This window comes from Peromyscus maniculatus, chromosome 9 (genome assembly GCF_049852395.1).
Source record: "Peromyscus maniculatus bairdii isolate BWxNUB_F1_BW_parent chromosome 9, HU_Pman_BW_mat_3.1, whole genome shotgun sequence".
Classification (NCBI taxonomy): Eukaryota; Metazoa; Chordata; class Mammalia; order Rodentia; family Cricetidae; genus Peromyscus; species Peromyscus maniculatus.
In genome coordinates, this window is record NC_134860.1 from 40,138,328 (window position 1) to 40,157,749 (window position 19,422).

The window sequence follows — 19,422 nt, forward strand, 5'->3', positions numbered from 1 at the left end:
TCCTGCCATTACAGGCTATCCTATTGAATTATTGCTGTGCATATATGTGGGCAGTTGTATATAGGCATCTAATATATCTCTTTTCTTTTTGTATAGTGACTGAAATGTTGGTAAATGTTCTGAGTATTTGCTCTGATGATGAACTAATGACAGAGGGTGAAGACCAGTTTGATGGTATGAATACTTATCTTACTATTTTTATAATGAAATGATATCTCTTTACTAAGTCTCAGTATGCTCTATTTCAGAAAAAAAAAAAAGTCATTGCTTTCCGGTGGCTATACAGTTTGATAAGTGAGAATTCACTCATATACCCCCCCAACACACACACACACATATATTTTAAGTTTTGAGAATAACGTTAGGTATTTTCCGTATCTGTGTGGGAGTTTTCAGAAAGGGGAAGTTTGGAAGAAAGAACAGAAACAGAAAATTGGAGAGTTCTTGAAAGGATGCGGTTCTTGATGAGTGTGGACATTACTTTGTGAAGAGGTTCTTTAGTGCTATGTTTCTAGTATATCAGAAACATCTTTGAACTCCCTAGTATTGCTTTTACTTATTTACCAATGTTGGCTGTTCTCATCCTAGTGCGGTTATAGACCACTTGCATTTTGCTAGAGATTCTGGAAGTTTTTCTTTTTCCATAGAAATAAGGTTATATGTCTGCTCTCATATAAGCCAATAAGCTTGGTTACCAAATGTTTATTTATAGTACAAAGGAATACCATTAAAATTGCTTGGTCTTATGTTTTGAAATTTTTATTTAAAAATTTTTTAAGCTACTTAAATTTTAAGAGTGTAAAATTAAAAGTTAAAATAACTTAAACGCTGAACACTATTACATTCCTTATTCTTATGTCTTTATTTTTGTATACTTTTTATAGTATACTATACTTACATGGTGGTCAGTATTCGGATTCTTCATTGTGTTAATTATGGTCTACATATTGGTAAAATTTAATAGGAAGGTATAGTGCCTTTTTTTCCCTTCTATTTTCTCCCCACCCTTCCCTCCCCACTTTTTCTTGAAATGGTCTCATATACTTCAGGCTGATCTCAAAACTCACCCTGTAGCTCTTGACCTTGAACTCCTAATTACCTCCTTCCTAATCATTAATATTATAGGTATCATGTACCATCATACCTGCCTTTTTCTATTGTGTTCTTGAGACAGAATCTTGCTGTGTATCCCAGGCTAGCCTAGAACCTACCTGTCTCTTTAGTGCTAGGGTATCAGGCATGTTAACAATCATGTTTGACTCAAGTTTGATTTTAAACCCATTCATTAAAAATACAGGTGTTGCTGTTGCCATGTACTGGTGGCAGGCAGAGCTAATGCTTTTATTACTGTAGCTTTATTAATACCTTAAAAAGCAAATTTATGTCTTTTTTTGGGGGGTGGATAATAAACATTTTTTTCTCTCCTAAGTTTCAATTTTAAAATATTTCATTATATATGGCTTTTTTCCTTTAAAAAAGTGTAAATAGCTGTTTCTTCTCCCTGTTCTATCACTGTTCTAAGAAAAGATCTAAGTTCAGATTCTAATTTCTTTCTTTTTTTTTTTTTATTTGTTTATTTTGGTTTTCGAGACAGAGTTTCTCTGTGTAGTTTTGGTGCCTGTCCTGGATCTCTCTCTGTGGACCAGGCTGGCCTCAAACTCACAGAGATCCTCCTGGCTCTGCCTCCCGAGTGCCACCACCACCACCACCACCACCACCACCACCACCCAGCCTAATTTCTTATAAATGGCTCTGAGGCTTCAGGAAAATTATTTAACCTTTTGAATTTACACGTCCCTCATCAGTTTGAGGATAATAATAACTGTTCATAGTGTTATATGTATTAAGATAATATTGAGGTGGTGATTGAAATGAATCTTGGCACATGCCTCAGGTTTTTTTTTTACAGTTAAAATTTTCTGGCAATTTGTCACATTCTCTGAAATATCCAGTGGTTATTTCTATTGTCTTATATAAATTTGAGTCTAGAGTATTTTTAAAAATACTATTTAGCTTTCAAACTAAAGATTTTCTTATTATATATAATTAATCCATTTACTGAAATTTACTCCACTGAATTATAATTCCAGTTAGAATTAGTTTTTTTTTTTTTTTTTTTTTTTGCAATTTTATTTATTTGTATTTTTGGGTGCATGAATGTTTTGCTGCATGGATACCTGTGTGCCATGTGTGTACAGTGTCCATGGAAGCCCTAAGAGGAAGTTAGATACTCTGGAACTGGAGTTGTAGACAGCTGTGAACTGCCATGTGGGTGCTGGGAATCAAACCAGGATCCTCTGAAAGAGCAGTCATTGTTCTTCACTTCTAAGCCATCTCTCCAGTCAGAATTAGCTGGGTTTTTTTTTTTTTTTTTTAATTAAAACCCGTATTTTTTAAATTGTTGTTTTGACTACTATTCAATGCTATTTTTTCTTTCTTTAAAAAAAATTTTTTTTTAAATTTTATTTTATGTGCATTGGTATTTTTGCCTGTTTGTATGTCTGTATAAGGTGTCAGATCCCCTGGAGGTAGAATTACAGGCAATTGTTAACTGCCATGTGGGTGCTGGGAATTGAACCCAGCCAGTGCTCTTAGCCACTGAGCCATCTCTCCAGCCCTTCAACTGCTATATCATCTCTCTCTGTACTCAGGAATTCAGTGTTTTACAGGTTTGTTTTACATCAAGTAAGTTCAATAGAATTATTTCACACAGCAATTTTAACTTTTTTTTTAACTTCTAAAAATAGGTCATTTGCATTAGGCTGATAGTATTTTCTAATTTTTGTCATTTTTCTTTCAATGTTGTTATTGTTATTGCCAGTAACATATTAAGTAGGAGTAGTAGTAGGTCATTTTCTTGTAATAAAAAGGTCAAAAGTTTTATAGTTAAGGTTAACTCAGTACTTGGTTTGGATACCTAGAAATAATAAGGAGATAAATATGGTTGATTTTAAAGATTTAACAAGGGATAAACAAAAGCTTTTATTAATTGTTCAAAACAAACTAGAAAAGGAACACATAATTTATCACCTACCTAAAGCATAGAAGTAGTAGAATATACCTTTTAAAGAGGTTTTATTTATCTTAATGTTTTTCCTATCAATAAGATATAGGATAAATTATGCCAATTTATTTATTTGTTGTATTATTCTTGCATTCCAGGACTGAGTTAAATTTCATTATTAAAGAAGCAGTATCATTTGGTGAAAATGATACTGGTTTAGTAGTACCTGTTAAACTTAGAGATCACCTGCCTCTGCCTCCCAAACACCTTTCACTTTTGTTTGTAGCTATGTAGCCTTGGAAAAGTCACCCAACTTCTTAGGTTCCTCTCATTTATAAATTGAGAGAACAGAAAAGATGACATTTTATTCTCAAGTAAGTTTTACAGTTCTCAGCACCATTTATGACAGTGTTTCTATGGAAATACAGGTTTCTGTTTTGCAAACTAGAGGTAGATCTCCCCGCACTGTTGGCATCATAGGTGCAATTACTCCTCATTTTTCCACGCTTTCATTAACCGAGGGTTCGTATCTAGAATTCTAAAACAGATTAAAAATAGGACTCAAGGAGTTTGCATAGGAGGAATGGGAGTGATTTGGGAGAGAAACCTTTGAAGAGTGGGAGAAAGGGAGGGTGTTAAGATAGACGCTCAAGTTCAGCAGAGGATTCAGAAAAGAACTATTAGAAGCCCACCAACCCCACGCTTCCTTGTTTCTTTCCCTTTACTCTTTCTTTCTCTGTCCCTCCTTCCTCCTTTCCTTTTATCATGATGGCATGACTTCTCTCTTCTCTTTCTCTTTTCCTGCACCTCAGTGAAGCTATTCTATGGATCTGGGAAGAAATCTGACTTTAGAAAGAAAACTTGATAGAATGGGGTTTGTTATGGAGGCTGAATGAGGGTTTAGTTTTTCTGTAGAGAAAGGGGGAAAATAGGACTAGAGGTTTTCCAGTTGCAGGAAAGAAAGAATAGTTTTTAGATATTCGATTTTGAGATTTGTTAAAATGGATTAAGACTGTTATTGATGGCTCTTTGGTATTCTGTACTTTGTTTAATGCTTGTATGGGTAGTTTGTTTTTCAAGATAAGTTTGCATAAACATTGCATATAAAAATTTGTAGCATCCTTTCTAGAGGTGTTAATTATGAAAGAATTTTTGACCACTAATTTCTATGATATTTAGAATGCATACATTTCTTTCAGATATTTATCTTTTGTCTTCAGTTTGGTAAAAGAAATGCATAATTACAGCGCCACTAAATTAAACTCTGTAGTTCTTATAATGCAATCATGTATCTTAGCATTAGAATGTAAGATCTGGAAAACTCAAATTAAACCACCTCCACTGCCTACTCTTAAAGCTATTTACTTGCTTTGAAGCAATCTGTTGCTATTTTTGCAAAAGATGTCCCCTGGTCTTCCAGATTGGATTGGGAACAAGCAGCACATTGTTAATTTTAAATATATGCAAACATTCTACCATTCAGACTTAAGAAATCATATCATCTTATTATAGAGTATCAGAGGGCTCAGCTTTTTCTTTATTGGGAGTGGGTGAGGCTTTCTACTGAGGAAAGGTACCTATATTTTTTGTATATACTACAGATTTTGCATATGTTGATGTCCTTGGAGAACCACATGAGTTTGTATCTTATTTGTGTCATTGCTTTTCACCTAACATACTTTAATGGGTGGCATATTTCCTTAGGATTATGACTATAAATGTGTGATTGTTAGCACGGTCTTTTATTGGTCTTATGTGTTTTCACGTGTTTTTTTTTTCTGTCCCTAATTATGTCTACTTTCATCAAAAATTATAACCATTCTATTCATAATTTCTTTCTCAACACATATCTTTTAAGAAATCTTTGCTTTAGACCTCTACCCTGTAGCATCTGTCTTTTATTCACCAAATTCTATAGTATTACATTTTTCAAATATAAGGGCCTTCATTTTTTTCTCCCTTTCTTTCTACATTCATCCTTCAGTACCACTGCCAAGTTAAATCTCTATCTTTTTATTTGTCTCAACCACCTTTTCTCCATCATTCACTTCCTTTTTTCTGGACTCTCCATCTGAAGAACGGCTCATATATGGCAATAAAAAAGGTACAGACCAGACAGAGTAACATTGTTTTGAAATATGACTTCATAAGTTACCTCATGTCCATGTAAGTTGGCACATTCATTGCATAATGTTTGAGAGTCTTCTGGGTCTTTTGCAAATTTAGCCTGACTCTTATCTGAATTCGTATTTGCTGTTTTAGAAGTCATATTCCAAGACATCTGTCTTTCTGTGCATGGAAATAGTTTTCCCTCTTTTCATTCCTCTTGTTTTAAAATTTCATTCTTTTGCTTATTTGTAATGTTTTGTACTTTTCCCTGCATGACTAGGGGTGTTTGATTGTCTGTCTTATTCCCCAAAGTACTTTTAAAGTGGACATTTACTTTACTATGATGCATGATGTGTTTGTAGACTGATTTTAAATCCTGATTTGTACAGTGTGTTTATATTCCTTAAAATGGTTTTGAGTTCAGTATAATTTTCATATCATTTGGTTTTACAAATATATAAATTAAGGCTGAAAATACAAATGTATATTGTTATAGCCATCCTTTTCAACCTGTTACTCCTTATACAAAATCAAACTGTTTTAAAATTTCTGCCAACTTAAAAATAAAATATCTATATTAATTTATTAGAAGAAAATCAAACCTTATATCCTTGGAAAAGTCGTTTAATAAACTTAGGGTTTTTGTTTGTAAAATAAGGAAATATCTCCAGTGTGTCTTCAGATTCTGATATTTTATGAGACTTTAACCTTTTTTTTTTTTTTAATCTGAAGAACATCTCTTTGATGTTATAATGACCATATAGTTTTTTGGAGCTTTAGTGCTCCCAGTATTCCAATATTAACCTTTAGAGAATAACATATAAGGTAATTGGAGCCCTGCTCTCTAAATATGTGCTGTTTTCCTTCTTGAAATTGGACTTTTTTTTTTCTGGTTTTCTTTCAGTTAAGTCTAGTCATCATCTTAGTTTTCAATTATGTGTATTTGTAGTCTGCTTGAATTTGAAATGAAATGCTCTCACCTACAAGACTTTGGATTGTTCAGACCTTCGCATACCTACGGCCCATTTGCTCTAGCATCTGAGCCTTTCCTTGACCTTCTCCTCAACAGTGGTGCTTCCATATGTGTGTTTTCATCATGTTGAAGCACAGCTTTAAGGAAACGTACTTGGGTCCAGATTGACTTTGGTTGCTATATATGTGGTAACAGTACTGAGATTATTGTTCTTGTTGGAGACCAAGGGAAGGAAGAGTGACCTCTGAGTCTTTGTCCAGCCATAGAGCCAGCTCTTTTGGTGTATTCTTTAGCCAGCTTTTCGAAGGAGTTTCTTCTTACCGTTTGTCTCATATTCACTGCCTGTTTTTATAAAAGCTTAAGTATACTTGCATGGCTGTGGAGGACAGCTAATTCATGCAGTTGAGATATTCATTGTTGATGAAATACTTATGTAGTCACTATTTTGTGACCACCTTTGTGATTATTACCCTTTGTACATTATTTATAGATTAACTTGGAGTAAAGAAGCTTATTCTTTCATAATAGGATGAGATATTTCTAGTGTGCATGTTAAAGGCTTTTGTGATAGTTAAACAGAAATTTTCCATTTGTCTTAGTCTGCATGCCATAGGCTCCCATGAAAATTTAAAACTATAGGATTGTTTCTAGTTTTTTGTCCTCTGGTTTGTAATTCAAGTTGGGCTCAAGTCTCTCCACTTCACACACAGACCTCCCCCCTTTATTCCTTTCCTGATTAGTCAGTATTGAGAGATAATTAAAGTCTGTGAATTATTCTTATCAGACCCCAATATTTGACTAGTGGTGAGCTAATCATTGAGGGAGTGAGGAACTTTCTGGCATGATTTCTAGTGCCTTCCATGTGAGCTGGTAGCAGGAGACTTAGTATTGATTTAGATGAGTCTGGAGTAGGCTAGTAGAATAATAGAATAATGCTTGAATGCCCTAAACTTGAGCCCCTTTTTCTATTTATTCCATTGAAAGTAGGTTCAGCTGCAGCCCGGAAAGAAATCATACGAAACAAAATCCGAGCAATTGGCAAGATGGCAAGAGTCTTCTCTGTTCTCAGGTACTAATACAGTTTCCTGATTATTTTGCAGAAATTATTTTATTGTATTTTATGAGCATTGTTCTGTTTGAGAACCTAGAGGCAATGTGGTTTTCTTTTTCTATTGAAACTAGTTGTACATTTATGCACCGATGAAGGGAATAGAAGTTGCTTTGAATCTGGTGGTGTTGTGTTTGCCTGCTTGTTTTGTTTTGTGGTGCTGTAATTAAACCCAGGACCTAGAACATACTAAGCATACATAACCCCATACATAACATACAAACCCACTGAAATTAGGGTTTGTGCCCTTTGGATCTTGCTCTTGCAGTGAAAGCACTAAATCTACACCTTTAATCAGATCAGGAAAAGACTCCTGGTGAATTTTCCCATCCTTATAGGATATCTGTTTTGCTAGAGTACATCTTGCCTTCCTGGGGTTAAAATTCAGAAAGATGAGATTTCAGGAAAACAATATATGTTTCAATTGTAATATGTCTACCCTCCTAAATGAAACATTTATAATATGGGAAAATATGTATCTTGAAATTGAGGGAAATATGTTAATAACAATGAATGTCATGAATTATATATACAGCCTACATCTGGGCCCTAGCTCTTCTTTTAAAGTAAACATTTATTGATAGACTTTTATTTTGTTTGGTTTTTGCTTTTTGTAGTTTTGGGGATCAAGCCCAGTGTCCTGTGCATGCTAGGCCAAGACTGTACCTCTGAGCTACTAACTCTCTGATACTTGTTACATTTCTCTACTGTAGGGAGGAGAGTGAAAGTGTGCTGACACTCAAGGGCCTGACTCCCACAGGGATGTTGCCTAGTGGAGTGTTGGCTGGAGGACGGCAGACCTTGCAAAGTGGTAATGATGTTATGCAACTTGCTGTGCCTCAGATGGACTGGGGCACACCTCACTCTCTTGCTAACAGTACACATAATGCATGCAGGGAACTCCTTCTGCTTTTTAGTTCCTGTCTCAGCAGCTGACATAGCAGGGTACTATATGATAGGCAGTTATCTGATTAGTACCTGGCCAGTGCATAATATTGATAGAATGGGTTGTCTTTCACCTGAAAATAATCGTCAGTTCCCCAGCTTTTCATAAAATGATGTGGGAGCAGCTCATGTCATAATTCTGAAATATTTACTGATTCGTTTGTCTAATGCACCTTTTTCTTTTAAAAGCCTCAGTCAAGAATGTGAATCAGGGATATACATATTACACAAATGGAAATGTAATTCCAAGTTTCTTAACTTTTAAAATTTATATAATTGTATTAGATTATGCTTATATTTTTAGGTATTTAATTTTTGAGTTAAAATTCTGCTTAGGCCCCAAAATTTTCTTTACGCACTTCACTTGCCAAAAATTTATGCCAAATTTTGTACCCTAGTAAATGATTAGAGTTTGTTTTCTGTGGTGTTTGTTAAATGTTCTATGTATAATTGCCTGTCTGTAACATGCTGTTTCCTTCCTCTGCAGATATAGCTGCTTTCCTAAATCTGTCTGTCTTTCTTTAGGGTAGCTGTATGTCTGTAAATATATGTTCAATTAAATTACTCTATCAGACGCTTGTCTGTCTTTTGATGTAGAAGCAGCTTTGTAGCACCTTGATTTTAGGTTTGCTGCATTTGTTGCTGCACTTGGTGCATTCCAAACATGAATGTAACGTTAGATATTAAGCTATTGTTATAAAGGGTTGAATTTAAATCCTGTAAGTCAAAATTGAAAGGGTGTTATTAAGTGTGCCTTTATTTTGCATGGAAATAAAAAAATTATACGTAAAGCATTCCTGTAATCTGGCTCATTGAATATTTTATGTTTTTTAAAAAGCTAACTTGATTGTTTTAGTATCTGTGTAAGTACTGGGTAAATTTGAAAGCCCATTACAGATTAAATAGAAGAAAATGCTGTGAATATTGCAGCTCATACACAGTAGCACACAGTCTCAATGTCTTTCCCTTATGGATAGAATACAAAAATTGTAATGTGGAAAAAACTATACATAGAGCCACTTTGACAGCCCTTCAAGGCTCCTTGTTCTATTAAAATAGGCAGCAATAGATCTTTTGTCCATAATACAGTTTCTTCTTGGTATATTTAGTGATTTTTTTTTAAAGTGGAAAAAAATTAATTTAAATATTTAAATGAATTTGAAATTCCCTTAAAATGTCATTTTACTCAATTCCAAAACAAATCCTTTCTAATTAAAATACTTTTTGGTAGACAAATGATTTTTATCCTATATATGTTCTATTTTATATGTGATTCTATTGTCTGCTGTTTACCACTGGTGCAACCAAGAAGTTCAACTCAGTTCAGTAATGGCTTTCAGATTGAATAGAAACCACATAGAGCTCCGGATTTCTATGCTGAATAAGGTTTTTCTGTTTGTTTGTTTTTGTTTTATTATTTCAGTTTTTGTCATGGTGCTAGAGATCAAATAGTCTAGATCCTTGAACATTACTGAACCACTAAGCTATGTACTCATCCATAGATTTCTTTTCTCTTTTCTTAGTTTTGGATTTAAAAGAAACCATTTCTGATTTTCTTTGCCCTCTATTTTTTATTACAAATATTTTTAAATGCCAAAGAGTATTTCAAGTTAAAATGTTAATGAATCATTAAATATTCAATAAAAATTGTTACTAGTAAAGGATAATTCTAATAAGGAAAAGTATATCCTTTGTTTAAAGAAGAAAAATCAAAATTAAAGGATAGCATATGTAAGTAAATCTACTTGTTAGTTTTACATTGTATCCATGGCAAACCCATGCTTTCAGATTTTACAGTTAGCACCTGCTAATTACATGCTTTGTTGACAGCTCAGTACTTCTATTTATTCTTAATTTGCATGCAGCCTGAAGCTTATTTCTTCAACTTGGAAACCACCCTCAGCTGCAGGGAATGTTTGAAAGACAGCAGCTTTGCTGGAGGGACTGTCTGTTCCTAGTATAGAGTGAGTTACTGGAAGGAGCTGAGCCTAAGGGGTCTAATTTTGGAAACTGGACAGCTCCCTACTTCTGCTAGGGATGGCTCTTGATGTTATGGTTTGAGCATTTGGTGGAAGTTATTTCCCTAGCATATGAAAATTTGTTTTAAAAGAAGTAACAAAGCTCATGTAGAAACTATATCTTTGAGATTTTTTTTTTAACTGAAAGATTAATGTTTTAAACTCCTACAGATAGAAACTCTAATGTTAACATATGACTGAGAGGTAATATAAAAATAAATTTAATTTTGAGACTTCAAGACTATTTTCAGAATGTAGAAATTACCTTTTCAATGTCTTTTACATTTTTTTGTTTTGTTTTTCGAGACAGGATCTCATGATGTAGCCTTGGCTGGCCTGGAGTTCACTATATAGACCAGGCTGCCCTCGAACTCATACAGGTCCTCCAGCCTCTGCCTCATAAGATACAAATCCTCCAGCTCCTGCCTCCTGAATGCTGGGATTAAAGGCACAAGCACCACCATGCCCAGCTTCTTTTTAGTATCTTTTTTTTGTTTGTTTTGTTTTGTTTTTTTGTTTTTCGAGACAGGGTTTCTCTGTGTAGCTTTGCGCCTTTCCTGGATCTCGCTCTGTAGACCAGGCTGGCCTCGAACTCACAAAGATCCGCCTGCCTCTGTCTCCCAAGTGCTGGGATTAAAGGCATGCACCACCACTGCCTGGCTTTTTTTTAGTATCTTTGAAGCTAATTCATATGTTATTTCTTGGGTGGAGGGGGTTGTTGTTGTTTTAAAAACTACAACTCTGCTGGAGTTTGATTTTGGAGTTTTGTATTTTATTTCATGCTAATTTGATTAGGAATCAGTCCTATAATTCTATCCACATCACAGCTTGTATGGGAAAAATATGATAGCTATCTCTATTTTAATAATGCCAAATTCCTGTTGATCATTTGTTCTTTGTTGTATAGAAGAACATAATAGTTAAAGGCAGCACTCTACTGATACTTATTAGCATCGTGACCTGTGTCATTGAAAATTAATAAAAGAGAAGTACAGTAGTGGCTTTCAGATTGAATTTTATAGTTACCAGATGTTTCTTTCTAGTTTTCTGCTCAAGCTTCAGATGCCCATATTTCAGTTCTAAGCCTTTAAACTTGACAGAATATATAACTTAACTGTCAAGTTTTTTAGCTTAGAGTTGATCAGTAGAATTTTAAACTTTTGATGTAATTAACTAGATACTAATCCTCTTAATGAGATCAATTTTAGTCTTAATTTATCATACACAAGTTGTAGAATATTTCATATCAGTCACTTCTGCTATCACAAACTCTTAAACCATAGTCCAATAAATATTTTTTTTCTTTCAACTTTCAATTATAACGAAAAGTGTTCACATTCTGAAAGGGGCTGATAATGAGTGTTTAAGGACTGATAAATATAGATGGGTCTCTTTTCATTCTGTTTGGTGTATTTTTGTTTGTTTGAGACAAGGTCTCATTGTGTAACCCTGGCTGGCCTGGAACTCACAGAGCTCCACCTGCCTAAGTGCTGGGATCAAAGGTATGACCACCATGCCCAGTTAGATGGATCTTTTGTCCTAGTTTTCTCTCTGGGAACATTTTGTAGAATCCTTTCCAGATACACAGTTCTGGATTTTTTTTTTTCAAAGTTGAGTTGCACAGTGGGCATATATTGTGTATGTTTGAGTTTGATTTAGCAAGTAAGGAATATTTAATCTTTATTCAGTATTCATTCTACCTCTTTTGGATCCCCAGTTCACTTTACTTTCTAGTTAAGATCACCATTGTTCTCTAATTTAGTTTTAAGGTTCTTCCATTCATAACTGTTTTGGATTAAATAATTAATTTCTAAATCATACTTTTTCTTAAAAAGACATTTCAGAAGTAAGTATTGTAATTACCTTTATTGTAGAAGAAGCAAAGCAGAAGAAATGGGGGCATTCTTGTTGTAATATTCTGAGCATGCACCCTTTGGGTACAGAAGGGATAACATTGTCAGGCAGGTACTATTCTTTGCATTTTTGGATCCTGGTCCCCAGTGTGAGCTCTTTTTTGTTTGTTTGTTTGTTTGTTTGTTTAAACCCAAAAATTAGCGAGTAACGTTTAAAATCTTTTTTAATTACTGTTTAATTATCTTATTCATATGGGTGTTTGGCCTGCATATATATGTGCACACACCATGTGCATGCATAGTGTCCTCAGATCAGAAGAGGATGTTGCATTCCCTGGAACCAGCATTTCACATTGTTGTTAGATGTCAGGAATTGAACTTCAGTTCTCTGCAAGAACAGCAGATGTTTGGAACTGCTTACTGCATTGCCCGAAAAGGCATCTTTGACTGCAAAATGCAAGACTAAATAGTCAATTATTTAAATGGACCAGTACAAGTTATGCCAAGAATTTTTTCTCACATGACCTATATATTGTACCGTATAATGAAATAATTAGGATTAATTGCCTGAAAGACATTAATTACTTCCCTTAATGCCTTTCTTATTAGCATATGGGTTTTAAAAGATGCCTTTCTTTCTTCACCTAAGAATGCAGGCTTCTTGCTTCTAAGCAAATTAATCATCATGATAAACTTAATATAAATAGAATTTTAAAATGTTACAGATATTTAGATAGTTGGACAGTCAGTATTAGAGTAGGAGCTAGGATGCAGTGGTATACACTCATAGTTTCTCAGCTACTTTAGAAACTGGTGCAAGCCAGCCTCCTTCAAAACAAACAAAACCCAAGTTCCTAGCATAGAAATGGTTCCTGTTAGGCTCCCCCTAAAGAACAGAACTTGAGAATTAGACTTATTCAACAAATTTAGGGTCCCTAACTTTCATCACAGTTGTACTAGATTTTGCTGCTATGCTTTCATTATAAATTTAAAGGGACAGAAAACCATTACTGTCCCCTTCTAGTTTGTATCTTAGGGAACCAAGTAGTGATGAATGGTGTTGGTACTAGAAGTGAAAGAAAAGATTCTCCTACTTGCTTTTCTGTTACAGTGCAATTATAATTTTCCTGTAATGATAATGCACTGATAAACATAGTGAAAAATTCTAGTGCCATCAAAACACTGAATTTAAGATGAGTAATTAATACTGGAGTACATTTGCATGGGTGCTGAGGTGTCTGTCTCAGTAGGTCTATATGTCCTGTGTTTTGATGTCATAGTGCTGTGTGTGTAAGCTGTGCTATTTTAGGAATTTGGGGGATTGGGTGGAGCTTTCCAATATGGGTATAGTTTGTGTTCAATTGTAAATAATGATATAGTTTGGGTACTGTGATATATTAAGTGATCATTGCCTTTTCTGCTGTACAATATGACCCTTCTCATCTCTCTCATTCATTTTGCATGCCTCTGCTCACTTCTGTACAGCCACAGTTGAGGCTATTGAGGCTGAAAAAGGTACGATCAGAGTCCTTGCACTGGGCAGAGATCTGTGGTCTGTGGGTGGGCATCAGAAAATATCCTGTGGGTGTGTCTTATGCCTAGCTTACACAGATGAATCATACTGGCTGACTCATCAAATTTAACAGTCACATTCCTTTTTTTTTTTTTATCATCACAAGAGCTGATACCTATAGAGTCCTTTCTCTTTCTAGTATAATCCAGAGTTTATTATTGCTGAATTCTTTAGCATATGTTGTATATCATAGCATTTATGTTGCCTGTTTTAATGGACATTATTAAACTAACCCTGCAAGTAGAGCTCTAGCCCATATTTTATGTTTTATGCTACTCAGATTGTTTTCTCTATGTGAAACCCTCACTAAATAAATATGTGAGTTTGTTTCTGCCCATTCTAGTACAGAAACTGATACTATAATGATTTTTGTTTCCTGCAGTTTGGGCTGTAGTTTTATAGTTAAGATTATATTCATGTGTATCAAGACTTAGTTTGATCTTACATACTTCTAAGTGGCCACAGCCATTTGTTTGGTTCATGTTTATAAGTAGTGCTAGACAAAGCAGTATATATTTTAAAGTTCTGCTCATTTATATATATAAAATTATTTTTCTCTTTAAAAAGAAAGCAAAGTTTTAAATTTCAATAATTTTTCCTTTTTATTGGTGGGAATGTATAACTATACTGTTAAGTTGTAGTTAAAACTAAGAACAAGAGTCAAAAAATGGAGAATCTAGATTCTATTCTGACACTGAACGTTTCTGGCCTTTTTAATATCCTTTGTGAATTACAGGAGTCCTGTCCTTCTAAGTGAAAGAATCTGAACTTAAACTCTTGAGAGTGTACAAAGTACTACGGGGACTAGAAAATAAGTAATAACTGTTTTGCTAATAAAAGAGTTTTAGCTAAATTTAAAAAAAAATAAAATAAAAAATAAAAATAAGTAGTGCTAGAGATTAAATCTATAAAGCAGCTAGATTGTAAGTAATTATATGGATATCTTTCTTAATGAGCATTTTATTAATGGTATCTGTATCTTCCAGATGAAGTGAATGAGAATCCATAAGAATTGATGTAAGCTGGGCTTGGTGGTGAATGTCTATCCTAGCAGTAGGGCCATTGAGTCAGGAGGATCATGAATTTGAGGCCAGGCCAAGCTATATAATGATTCCAAGGCTAGCCTGAGCTATGTAGTGAGACCCTGTCTCAAAACAGTTAAAAAAAAAACCCTTAATGCTGAGCGGTGGTGGCGCACGCCTTTAATCCCAGCACTCAGGAGGCAGAGGCAGGCCTCTTTGTGATCTTTGTAAGTTCGAGGCCAGCCTGGTCTACAGAGCTAGATCCAGGAAAGGCGCAAAGCTACACAGAGAAACCCTGTCTCGAAAAACCAAAAAAAAAAAAAAAAGAAGAAGAAGAAGAACCCTTAATACTTAAGAAGGATTACCATTTACCATTTATTTTGACATAGTTTGAAGTAATTGGCCAGAGAATGAAAGGAAACATGTTCTAAAATATGAAACTATGCCTACTTTTTGTTTATCGCCCGAACACAGTTCTAACTTGGGGGTCATTTTCCACTTTTTCATTTTATACTGGTATTCCTCCAAGATAGTTCTTACCCTGCTCCATTTCACCTTCACTTGTGGAACATACTCTTGTGTTGGGGATTATCCTTATTTAGCTTCCTCAGTTGCCCCTCTCTTTGCTACCTCACCTTTGTGATGGTCACCTTGTGATCTAGGTTTGAGGTAAGAGAGATAACTGGTTTAGTAGAAGCAGGCTGATACCCTGACACCATTGTCTACAGGTTGATTTTGGGGGAAAGGAAAGGCAATTTTAGTGTTTTTGTTTTGCTTTACTTTAAGTAAGACAAAACAATGTTAACTTGTTATCTATGAAGTTGTCATCTTTTTATTTAGATTTAAGTGTTTCATATTTTAATGGGGAGACTAAAATGGGTATAGAATTCAATTAAAATTTAAGTGTTGCTATTTACAATAATTTTTTTCTTAAAAGTCATTATGTTTTTGAAGACTCAGAATTGTTTTTATAATTACTGACTTATCAAATTTGCATTTTGTTAAGCAATACGAGGATTCTCTCCACCACATAGAATCTGCAGTTTTGAAGAGGCAAAGGGTTTGGATAGGATCAATGAGAGAATGCCACCCCGGAAAGATGCTGTACAGCAAGATGGTTTCAATTCCCTGAACACCGCACATGCCACTGAGAACCACGGGACTGGCAACCATAGTGCCCAGTGACCAGCGGCTTCCCGGGGACTCTCAGGTCTTGGGCCCCAAATGGACAGATCACCCAAGGAGCTGGAGGGGTCGGCCAAGCTGATGATAAATGTCACAGTCTCTCTGAAGAAACCATTGTGCTTTTTGAGACCCTTGCCCCCTTCCTGGATGGAGGCTTGAGGGCCCTGGGACATGTGCTGTTTAATCAGATTGGGTAATCGCTGCCACAGTGGAGAGCAGTGAGCAAGGGGCTTGGGGCAATTTCCAGTGGAGGCTATCTACACCTCCATTTATGCTTGTGGTTCACACATTTACGTTTACAAATGAGAGCTCTTTTTTTTTTCATCAGTAGGATTAGGTTTTTTTTCAACCATGACTTTAAATGCAATCTTTAGAGTTAACGTGGACTCTTCCCCCACCCCATGAAATGTCTTTAAAAGGATGAATTAGCATGGTCTTAAAATATATTTCTGAGGTTACTAGCTGTATTTTGAATTGTAGGCAAAATCTGAGAAACCCAGTTGGTGTTTATACAAAATGCTGACCTCAGGTCTATAGTTCTTAAATGTGGCTAATTCTGTAACATAGTCTTGGTATTTTTCAATTATGAATGCATAAACTATTTCTAAGACTCTTACTTGAACACAAATCCAGAAACCAATTTAGAATCTTTTTTGCCCGTATCTTTTGAGATTTACACCCCAGAGATTTAAGGAAGAAAAAAAAAAAGCCTAAATTTTCAAATTATAAAGAATTACAGAATTACTCATTTAAGGTACTTTAAAAGAAGTTTGTACATTGTCAAAGTAAATTTTAATTCAAATCATGTCTGTAAAACTTGACGTATTTTGTGTATGCATGTTTTCATTTTGCAAATATTTAATATATAGACCTATGATGTACAGGTACAACATGTATAGGTTACGTAGATGTTATGAGAGATTTTAGTTTATTGTGAGTACTCCAGTTGCTTAAAAAACCACCAGGGTGATTTGCTGCTGGCTTTCTATCATTTTTATGTTTAAATGCAAAGGAAAATTTAAAATGTCTGGAAATGTTTTTGATGAAGTAATGCAGCCTAGAAGCAATGGTTCTCTTCAACCCTTCAGATGTTAGTGGAAGCATAAAAGTCAAGATTGCATGTTGAAATTTTACTTTTGATAGTTACAGAACTGCTTGGTTAAACTAAGTGGAACCATGTGCTAATTTTACACAGTTATTGACCTGTGCTGATTGCCACTGTAGTTTGGTATTTCCCTTTACTTTGGTGGCCTGCTTCCCTCATGCCCTGGAATACAACTCAGAGCTCCAGGCAGCGGAACCATCTGTTGTTTTGTTTGCCAGAAAGTGCACCCTGTATGGTCTCCTGTCTAAGTTGGAAATATTATGCATGTGCAGGACTATTCGAATATTTTATAAACAGTAGCACACAATAAATTCCATGCATGGGCCGCTGCTCCAATCTCTGTGTTGGGTTTTATTTGGAAGGTATAATCTGATTTAACCTTTTTATGCAAATTGTAAAATTCTGTTCATGGAGCTAGGATATGCATCAGAGATTATCCTATAAATAATTAATTATGATTTCATGAATTAAAGTCTTGTCTATAAATTTTACTTGTATTTATTTTTTTTTTGGTTTTTTGAGACAGGGTTTCTCTGTATAGTTTTGGTGCCTGTCTTGGATCTCACGCGCTAAACCAGGCTGTCCTTGAACTCACAGAGAACCACCTGGCTCTGCCTCCTGAGTGCTGGGATTAAAGGCGTGCACCACCACCACCACCACCACCACCACCACCACCACCACCACCACCACCACCACCACCACCCCACCCTTCACCCCTTACCCCTCACCCCCCCACCCCCGGCTTATACTTTTTTTTAATGTGAGTATTTGAGCATTAGAGGACTTTGAATGCCTCCAATAATCTTCCAAAATATAATATTTAAAGTCACCTGTGGCTAGGGCTATATAGTTCAGTGGAAGGTTGCTTGCCAGTCATGTGCAAGGCCCTGGGTACCCCTACCGTAAACAAAATAAAAGTCACTGTTTTCACCAACTCGTAGTTGGAAGAAATGTTCCAGTCTTGAACTTGGTTAGAGTGATAAATTGTGTTTTGATAAATTGGGTAGTTTAGCAATAAGCAAAATACTAATATTTGGTTACTCTGAAATTGTGCTTTGCCTCCTGTGCCATGGTTGAAGTGAGTATAACATTTTGCAAATGGAGAAATTGCTCACAATTTATACTATAATATGACAAATAGCTTTAAACAGTAACTATGATACACATAAAGCATAGTTTATATCAAAATATATATCTTGCCAAATTCCAGATAAAAACAACCTAAACCCGGTGATGGTGGCACATTCCTTTAATCCCAGCACTCAGAAAGCAGAGGCAGGCAGATCTCTGCGAGTTCGAGGCCAGCCTGGTCTACAGAGCTAGGATAGCCAGTGCTGTTAAACAGAGAAACGCTGTCTTGAAAAACCAAAAAAAAAAAAAAACCAAAAACAAACAAACAAACAAAAAAACAGAACCTAAGTTGTTTATTATAGTATCCACCATAATAATTAATTTGTAAACTGCCTCTAAAATTACTATGTATTGTATACTTCAAAGATTTTTTCATAGTTTTTTTTTTTTTTTATGAAAATTACATTGTTAAAGTAGGAACTTAACTAGTATTTTAAGTGCTAGGAACTTCTTAGCACTTTGATTTGTTACTAGGGTTATATATAATATTTGTGGGAGTCATAGGTAAGCATCATTATCAAACTTGAATTACAAGTTGGTGGTAAAAATTAAGAAGGAGAAAGTAAAAGAACAACTTGGACAAATGAGTGTACATGAAAATGGTAGGCTGTCATCCAGCCTCACATCTTTCAAATTAATAAAGTAGGAACCCCTGGGTAGCCTCCACCCTCTTCCTCCTTCCTTTTTTTTTCCCTCAAAAGAGTCTAGGTAGCTCAAATTACCTACCCTTCAACTCTTCTGTCCTCTTGCCTCAGCCTCCCTAGGGCTAGGATTTTTACAGGGATGAACTACTGTGCCTGGCCTGCCATCTTCATGGATAGTTTTACCAAAAATGGTTAAATACTTAAGATAATTTTCATTGCAACTCATGATACAAATTGTGGAAAATACAGATCTCTAAGTTGTTACTTTAAATGTCTATCAATGGAAGTAGTAATGCTAAAATAGAAATTGCCCCTATCAATTTTTTACCCTGTCATTATCCTTTATGATACTTCTGAGTTAGCAGAGTCAGTATGTGATTGATTATTGATTGATTGATTTTTGTGCCTTCTGGAATTCAGTCATCAGCAATAACTCTTAACCCCGTTGAAGGTCATCATTTAATTTGAGGCCATTTTAGTTTGAAGTTGGCCTTGAAATCTTTACTTACAGTAGTCACCTGTTTAATCAGTGTTTTTGAATATTACAACTGATTTCCTTTGTTTACAGCTATTCTAAATGGTGTTATGCAATGTTTCATTAACTCCTTATTTGTTTGTCGTTCATGCTTTGTAGTTTGAGATTCCTTTGGAATCCTTTCTTTGTGTTAAAACTTTGTAATTTGATGTAGTACATTCCAGGACCCTATTGCTAGAGGTTCTGTTTCCCAGAGGCAGGTAAGTGACAGTTGAGG

The 19,422-nt window shown here is 35.1% G+C and overlaps 1 protein-coding gene across 8 annotated transcripts in view; it reads left to right on the forward strand.

Moving 5' to 3' along the window:
* Positions 1-17,231, forward strand: part of Ppp3cb (protein phosphatase 3 catalytic subunit beta) — a 46,540-nt gene extending 29,309 nt beyond the window's left edge. For 2 of the 8 annotated variants that reach the window (XM_076544722.1, XM_076544721.1), the window contains exons 10-15: positions 97-174; positions 5,082-5,108; positions 7,071-7,155; positions 7,908-8,005; positions 13,496-13,525; positions 15,612-17,231. In XM_076544722.1, the coding sequence (XP_076400837.1) occupies positions 97-174; positions 5,082-5,108; positions 7,071-7,155; positions 7,908-8,005; positions 13,496-13,525; positions 15,612-15,790 (497 nt within the window). In that variant the 3' untranslated portion in view covers positions 15,791-17,231. The remainder of the gene's footprint in view (positions 1-96; positions 175-5,081; positions 5,109-7,070; positions 7,156-7,907; positions 8,006-13,495; positions 13,526-15,611) is intronic. The other 6 variants (XM_076544726.1, XM_076544723.1, XM_076544725.1 and 3 more) reach the window with 5 other exon arrangements.
* Positions 17,232-19,422: the final 2,191 nt, after the last annotated feature.